The sequence below is a fragment of the Zeus faber genome, assembly GCF_960531495.2.
Source record: "Zeus faber genome assembly, chromosome: 12".
Lineage (NCBI taxonomy): Eukaryota > Metazoa > Chordata > Actinopteri > Zeiformes > Zeidae > Zeus > Zeus faber.
In genome coordinates, this window is record NC_137196.1 from 10,074,073 (window position 1) to 10,082,894 (window position 8,822).

General features: G+C 39.8%; 1 protein-coding gene across 1 annotated transcript; it reads left to right on the plus strand.

The window, feature by feature from the left end:
* Positions 1-218: 218 nt before the first annotated feature.
* LOC307238559 (uncharacterized protein) lies at positions 219-1,236 on the plus strand. The gene is made up of 4 exons (XM_080011597.1): positions 219-348; positions 482-596; positions 708-782; positions 938-1,236. The coding sequence occupies exons 1-4, from the start codon at positions 273-275 to the stop codon at positions 1,020-1,022; spliced, it is 351 nt and encodes a 116-aa protein (XP_079867723.1). The 5' UTR covers positions 219-272; the 3' UTR covers positions 1,023-1,236.
* The last annotated feature ends 7,586 nt before the right edge of the window (positions 1,237-8,822 follow it).

Consider the following 8,822-nt stretch of genomic DNA (forward strand, 5'->3'; position numbering starts at 1 on the left):
TTTCTTGTCAATTGCCTCCCTCAGTGATGTGGTGAAATCGCTTTAACGGAAACGGATGGTGACGCAGTGGTGTCACCCAAAAGGTGCCCCTGACACTCCACGCCAGACCGCCCCCACCACCCCGGTTCCTCTTTTGAAGGGCAATAAAAAACAGGGCTCCATCAGTTTGGAGATCAGTCTTCTGCCTCTGGCCTCCTCTGTCTTTCTCGGTCCTCAGTCCCGCTCGCCGTCTCCTCTCAAGCACCTCCAGAAACCTTCTCAAGACAGTCGCCATGCAGCTCAGCATCACCACACTGGCGTCCCTAGCCCTCTTTGCCGGGGTTCTGTCACTGGCGGCCGTGGGAACCGGTAAGTCACCTTTCAGGTCACCTTTCAGCGGCCTATTGGGGTGGAGCTGTGCACCTGTTCTGGCGTAATGGCGCTACTACAACGCAATTGATCATTGAAATCAGTTTTGTTTTTGTTTTTGCTTTTCCCTCAGAAGCGCAAACCAAGATCCACGGGTGCTGCAAGAAGGTCTCCACCGCGAACATTACGGTCCCCATCATCGGCTTCAGGATGCAGTTCAAGAAGCCGCCCTGCGTCCGGGCTATCATGTAAGGCTTTCACAAAACGTTTCCGGCTTGGGGATAGTTTATTGCATCGTCTCTTAACGATAATAATTCACACATTTAAATGACTTTTTTTTTTTTTGGCCCTCCACACAGCTTTGAGACAACCGAGGGAGAAGTGTGCAGCCACTGGCGACAGGAGTGGGCCCGCCAGAAGATCATGGAACTAGAGTGAGTTCTCCTTCTCTCTCTCTCTCTCTCTCTCTCGCTCTCTCTACAGAACATTTAAAAGGAAATCGTCCATTCTGCTTGCAGGCATTTATTGCAACAGCATCCTCGAGTTTTCATTTCATTTGTTCCTCATCCTGCTGTTCTTGTTCTTACAGGATGGCCCGCAAAGCAAGGAACAACTCTAAACTCTTCACCGCCTCAACAACCGCCATCCCCAAAACCACCACCACCATGCCATGAAAGCACCATCAGCAGCATCTATGGGATTCAAGTTAAATTATTTAAAATTATATAGATGATATTCTACGAAACATGATGAACGGTGTTCATATTTATTATTTATTGCCGTGATTAATATTTATTGGATTTTTTTTTTTGTTTGTTTGTTTTTGTTTAGTAATCTTATATTAACTTCTTTAAGTTAACTGCCATGGTTTATATTTAAGCTCCTGTGATGTAAACGAAACACACTGTGGAGCATGTTGTCGATGAAGGAAATAAACTTGTACTACCGTGAATTTACAAGTCTTTGTGTTTCTTCGTATCTCTCAAAGCGGATTATTACTTAATACTTTTTTTTTTTTTTTTCACGAAAGAGAAATTGTCAAGCGCGCACATGGAGCCATGTCCAGTGTAACGGCTGCCGGGGCAAGAGAGCTGCTTTTAACTGCGGGTTGTCTGCGTCATCTAGAGGCAAACTGCCGCTACTGCAACACAAGTGACCACGTGATCTCAGTTTTACGCTGCCGTGACGTGCCATTATTATCGCCGTGACGTAAGAGGTTTTGGGAGGCAGCTGGGATCCCTGGTGAGGTTTGTCACGCGAAAGAAAAGTCAAAGGCCCAGGTCGTTCGATTGTTGAGACTGTGCTTTCCACAATAGTTTGATTAAAAACATTTTCCATGTACAGTATTACGTCATATAGCACAAATCACATGGTCAGAGCGCCTGGCAATATTTATTTATATTTTAATCTGACAGGTGTAAAATGTAAAAATACACACACACACACACACACACGCACATATATATATATATATATAAAATAAAATAAAATAAAAAAATATATATATATATACATATAATAATTATATTATATATATATATAAATACATAGAATAATTATATATATATAATGCATATAATAAATTGTATATGAATTATAGATGATTGTTGATTATATATTTGTTTAGACTACTCTACATTTTCACACTCACATCCTTAAGAGAGAAAGAAGGTTGTAATGCTTTGTTTCTTTTTTTTGACGGCAAGAGACCGAGAAAGAGAGGAACGGGAGCGCTGGGTAATGTTGCATATATCAATATATTGCATGTTACATTATATTTTGCGAAACAAATACAAATAAATATAAAAATGACAGCGTCGCTTGAACGTAAATCTATTTGCAAACAACATCTAAATAAGTGAATGCAGCTCTGTGCACATGAAGTGATGAGTTGAAGGGGAGCGACCGCCTCTGGTGTGTTCGGTCTCCTTTGTACCCCCACTGACAAGGCGTGTTTGTTGAGCAAGGCTTGTTAATGCTACAAGCTGCAAAACGTATGTTAACCAAACACAAACACCATTTTTTTTTTTTTTTTTTTTAAGAAAAAACAGTATAAAGAGACTTTGTTCAGCAGTTTAAAAGTGTGTCCCATACATTTCCATTTGGAATTCTGACTTAAATGGCTGTTCCTTGGCACTTTTGCGGAGGCGGTGGAATTTTCCCGAGTTCGGCTTTAGAAACAATGCATCATTACCGCGTTGAAAGTTATAAAGTATTTTTTTTATAAATAGTTTTTGCAATTGAAGAATGGAATAAAATAATGATGTGTGTGTGTGTGTGTGTGTGTGTGTGTGTGTGTGTGTGTGTGTGTGTGTGTGTGTGTGTGTGTGTGTGTGTGTGTGTGTGTGTGTCTGTGTCTGTGTGGGTGTGTGTGTGTGTGTGTGTGTGTGTGTATTTACATTTTATACCTGTCAGATTAAATTATAAATAAATATTGCCATGCGGTCTGACCATGTCATTTCTGCTATATAACGTCATACTGTACAGGGAAAATGTTTTATATATACAGTATATATATATATATATATATATATATATATATATATAGTTTATATATATACAGTATTATATTCCGCTGGGGAGGGTTTAACGTGCCAACCTGAACACATGATGTTATCAAAAACGTATCTTCCAATATGAACGCCTTTCAAGAGATTGATAGTGCATGGTATTTTTGACACCTTCCTGCAAATATATTTTCTGAACAACAGTTGTTTGCAGGGTGTATGAGGCTGTCCTGTGTATTTTTGTTATGTATTATTGTTATGTATGTGCTCCTCTATATGCTGTTTCCATTGTTAGTGTTGGGGTCGCCTTTCCCGGCAAGAAGACCATTATGGTTTGCCATCATCATTAAATGTATTTATTTTTTGATAGATGCCATCATTATGTGTTCCAATACAGATATTTTTCCAAGTTCATAATTGTCTTATTATTTATGATGATATCAGAAAAAAGCAGGCACAAAAACGAGGAACAAATAGTCAGGGTAAAGAATAAACACCGAACACATCTATATCACTGAGGCCTGCTCGCAAATCTTTTTTTTTCCTCGAGGACCATTTTAATCATGCAAAACAAAACGACAAAAACAAATCCAACTTCACGTCCTCATTTGCATATCCCCGAGGCATGAGGAAAAATTATACTTACATTCATTGGCTTGGTTATTTTGTGAAGTGATTAGCATTACCCATAGGTTATGTGACACACAATAGCAGTTGCAGGTGTGTCCTTCTAGATCCAGATCAACTCCTGTCGAGGCGGCCGGAGATTCCACTTCTCTGTGTTGTCGGGGCCGCGCCCATTGCAGTTCTGCCTTTGGACATTTTCTTCAGTTTGGCACTATCAAACATGGGTTCAAATGAGGGGCGTAAATATTTCCCTCAATCACAAGTGTCATTTAGCTGAAGAAACAGACTGCGATATGATATCGCAAATATTAAGAAGGAGCTGACCGAGCTGTGGAGGATACAATACAGCTACACAAGGACAATAGGTGCCAACCCTAACCCTAACCCTAACCCTAACCCTAACCCTAACCCTAACCCTAACCCTAACCCTAACCCTAACCCATCAACGACGGTCAGAGGAGTCGGTTTGGCTCAGAGTTGTGAAGGGAATTGTCCCAAGAATCATTTCATTCCGTCCAAATAATTTATTTTGTTGCAATACAAACTGTCTGTCAGTCTCATTCAATATGAATTATGTCAAATAGCTGGACTTCATTAATTCAAACGGCTGAGTCATTTGAAAGATTTGTCCAATATGAACAACTTATTCGCAAGTCTTGCGATTAATACAATTGCAATTTTAACACAGCTGATTAAAAACGGTGCAAGAATTTTATTTTATTTATTTTTTTCATCCATATGCCAGTGCCTTTAGGGCAGTTTTTTTTTTTTGTTTTTTTTTTTCGAAGTCACGTGGTAATGTCGGCACCTACCTGAGGTGGGCCAGGGCCTTCCTCACCCAGTTGTGCTGGGGATTGGCGCACACCCTGTTCCTGAAGGTGTAGAAACTACACATAGAGAAAACACACACGGGACCTTTATTCACAACAAGACAGAAAAGCAATTTGTCGTCAAATAAGCTCCATTTGAGTGTACGTGCATCGGATAAACTCGGCGGGAACCCAGAGTTGGACTTTAGGCCTTTAAGCCTTTTCTGGCGACGAAAACAAAAATGATAATGCAATCTGGAGTGCAGGCCTGAAAATAAAGTCCAAATATCAAATGCCTTCCACACTATATCCCCAACGCCAGAATTTGGAAACCCGGAAATCTTCCCTGTACCGTCTTGAAAAAAAAAGAGAGAGAAGGGAGATGAAGATGAGGCAACCGGTCCAGCAGTGGGAGAAGGAGGTGGCTCAAAGGAGCAGAAACTGAGATGTTCTGCCTGCGCCAAAACACTTGAAATGAGCAGTGTTCAAAATAATCATTTGAATATCCAAGAGACGGAGAAGGGAGCTGTGTGTGTGTGTGTGTGCGTGTGTGTGTGTGTGTGTGTGTGTGTGTGTGTGTGTGTGCGTGCGTGTGTGGGTGTGGGGCTCACATGACGGCCTGGATGTGACAGTTTTCTCGGCGGCTTTGTTCGCTGAAGCCCTTTATCAGGTAGAAGGGCAGGGGCCTCCTGCTGTAGCTCATACAGCAGGCGCTGCTCAGACGGCCGTCTGCACGCGCACGGGAGTGACCACAAAGCACACAGACACGCGCACAAACAGATACATACAATAGTGAAGGTTATTACTCTATTTATTTTGTTAGTGCTGTACCACGTTATTACCACATCATGACATGTTATTCCCACGTTATTGCCACGTTGTTACACTTATGTTCGTACCAGGTTATTCTCATGTTATTACTATGTTATTACCATGTTGATACATGTTATTGCCACATTATTACACTTTAATACCATGTTTGTACCATTTTTTGCCATGTTATTACCATGTTATTGCCATGTTATTACCTACCACCATGCTGCAGTGGTCAGTGGTTATTCTTTCCACATTACTTTACACAAATCCAAGATGTTTCTTACCATAGCTGGCAAAGTTCAAATCGTCACTTAAATTTCACATATCACAAATGTAGCATCCTATGCGTTTTTTACTTTCTATGAAATCTGATCGCAATTGAATATCATATCAAAACATGAACATCAATATCAATATTTTCTTGTAATTTACAAATCAATATAACTAAGAAATATGAATGAAAGACATTTGAAGTGTATTTTTTGTACATTGTTCCTTCCCAAAAGACAAATAAATGTTTTGGGGTTTTTTCGTGGTTGTCAGTTCTTTTTAGAGAATTTTTCTTCCGCATAAAATGTAGTCCTGACTGATGATATTATGTAATATATATATTTATGTATTCCCCAGATGGATTGAATTTAACAACAAAATATACTCACAGGCAGCTGGAGTTGAACTGGGCATGCACGTGAGGAGAACGATACAAACAGAGACCAGGTATCTGGAAGCCATGATGATGCAATGAAGAATCTGGTGAGAGTGTGCCACATATAATATATACCCCTGCGTGTGTGTGTGTGTGTGTGTGTGTGGGTGTGTGTGTGTGTGTGGGTGTGTGTGTGTATGTGGGTGTGTTTGAGTGTGTGTGTATTCGATTTTTGTTGTCTTCTTTTGTTGCGCTTTGGCTCACACTCTTTCTTACCTGTGGCTGGTAAAATTGAGGACAGGAAGCCTAACAGACGCAAGCAATGCAGCTTTTTTTTGTTTTAGCACAAATCTGGCCTCTGCTGTAGCATTATATAATCCCATGACCTGTTTATGTGTGTGAATATGTGTGTGTGTGTGTATATATATATATATATATCTATATCTATATCTCTCTATATATAAATATATATATATATATATATATAATCTCCTTCTCGACTATATTTATGCAATCTTTGTAAATAAACCAGTGATGCATACAGTAACTCAGCCAGTTAGATGATATCACTATGCCGTACTTCTAGTGCACAGTATTCTCATCACACATCCCATCACACAAAATAGAACTGTCATCTTGTCCGTCCATTGCTGTGAGGTCTTCATTTGCCGTTGCCTCTAATGTGCCGTGGCTGCCACGTTTCACCCTCTCAGCTATTTGAGACATACTGTATTTTGCAGTGAGAGTAAGTGATGGGAGTGTGAGAGATTTTTTTGTTATCTTCATTAGCATGACCTATTTACTATGCAGAAAGCTGACAACTCCAAATCCAGCTCAGCTGACCTAGAAAAGCACAGCATCTTTAAGTTACCAGCACTATATATATATATATATATATATATATATATATATATATATATATATATACTGTATATACTGTATGTATATATACTGTATATATTTTTTTACCACAACTAGATATGTTAATTAGAAATGAGCCGTTCCGTTAATGAGGTGTTCAGTGACGATAAACCGTGTTGATGAATAGTTCTCCCTATTTGCATGTCATATTATTGTCGACAGTAATTGCTTCAAGTCAATCTCAGAGGCAAAAGGCTTATATTTGGCCAAGTACACTTTACTACACAAGGAGTAGTGAGGATTGGTGCAATCCTCTACAGACAATTATCATAAAAAAAATAAAGAATGTAAGCCAGATATAAACAAAACAATATACCCAGAATATATATAAAAAGGATTTTATGTGATTCTACCGTATAAGTTCAGTTAAAAGCTGCTAGTATGGCTATAGAATGTAAGTATAACTGGATATACTGTACGGGATTCATAAATAGTATGGGCATGGATAACACTGAATAACTAGGTATATATTATCACTACTTTAATACAGTGTTTTTATAATGTTATTACAGTATTTTTACACTAGCATAATACATTGCACAGTTTTTACTAGTTTAGCTGCTGTCAAACTTCCCCTTAATGTAGTAACACCTTTGATCGAGGAACATATACTGTACATGTATGTATTTATATTTAACATATGTTCAGGTAATGAGTCCACAACGTTTTAAAGTGTCTTGGCTCTTCAGTCAGCCTTGGGTTTTATTCTGCGGTCTGAACTTTTTGTTGCTGAAGTTTGGCTTTGACGTGAGTCATTCTGCCGGCGGGCAATGTGTTTGTGCTTGTTCATCTTATGACCTCTCCCAGTACTCCCACATCCTGCCGACGAGCCCTTCCCACCAAATTTAGCACATCACACGAGTTATCGCCACCCCCGATGGTGTCTTGCCCATACACGTTGTTATGGCACGTCTCGGCCAGTGGGGGGGCGATGCTGCGACGGGTGTGTTTTTAAAGATGTTGGACTTTAGATGATAGAGTCAAGATTCTTTATTTGTCATATGCAGTTCATACAGGCACGGTGTCATGAAATGAGAAAAGGGCAAACTCTGAAGGCTGTGCAAAACAAAGTAGGAATAACAATAAATCATATGATCTTAATGACAAAAAAAGAAATGTAATTAAAAAATACAGAATTTTAATAAATAAATAAATAAATTCATTAATAGATAAATAAATAAACAAATAAATAAACTAATAAATAAATAGATAAAAAAATAAATGGATACATTTAAAAAAAAAAATATATATATATATATACAGTATATACTGTATATATATAATATGCAACAAAATTAAAAAACGAATATAGCTGCAGGCAGCAATGCACAGGGTTCGCTACACCCGGTTACAGGACCCATGCGGGGCTCGGCAAGAGCCCAGCCCAACCCGGCACCTCGAAGGAGAATCCCCTCCCCATCGGGAGGGGAACCAAGGAAAGGGCCTACCAAGTAGTAAGGCTACAAGGGGGTAGACATTGGGCTGTTCGCAGACGATGGTCCAGCAATGCCTGGTTCGACCTGGTGCTTTGGTGGAGGCATCATGGGTGTGCGCTAAGTGGTGCGCGTGTCTCCCTCCCTAAACCCTACCGGTGGGTAGAGACACCCATATTACCTATGTCAAGTATGCAATAGAGTATGTATAATGTTTAACAAGGAATGTAGAGTATTGTGCAAGGGGCGCAATGTGCAATGCTGCAGATTAATGCAAATATACTGTCAATATATTAATTGACGGCTTGATATATTGCAGATGAATATCAAAATATATATACTGATCAATTGGTATCCGTGGGCAACACCACCATGAAGATCCATTTTACGATCAATAAAAATGAAAAAATCTCATGATTTGCATGTGGGACTTTTTTCAGCATGACTTTGAGATATTTTGGGCTGTATTTTATACAACTTTATCCCACCCCACCCTCTCTCTCTCCGTCTCCCTCTCTCTCTCGCTCCCTCTCTCTCTTTGCCCCTCTCTCGTCCCCGGCTGATAAAGCAGAGGTGACACGATAAACGGAGCAGTCGTCTGGTTTTACAGGCTTAATCCCTGCTAATCCTCGCCGCAACACCGCCTCTTATCTGCGTTCTGTCTTTCCGAACAAAAGAGACGGGGAGGTTGGAGCAACCGAAACACACACACACA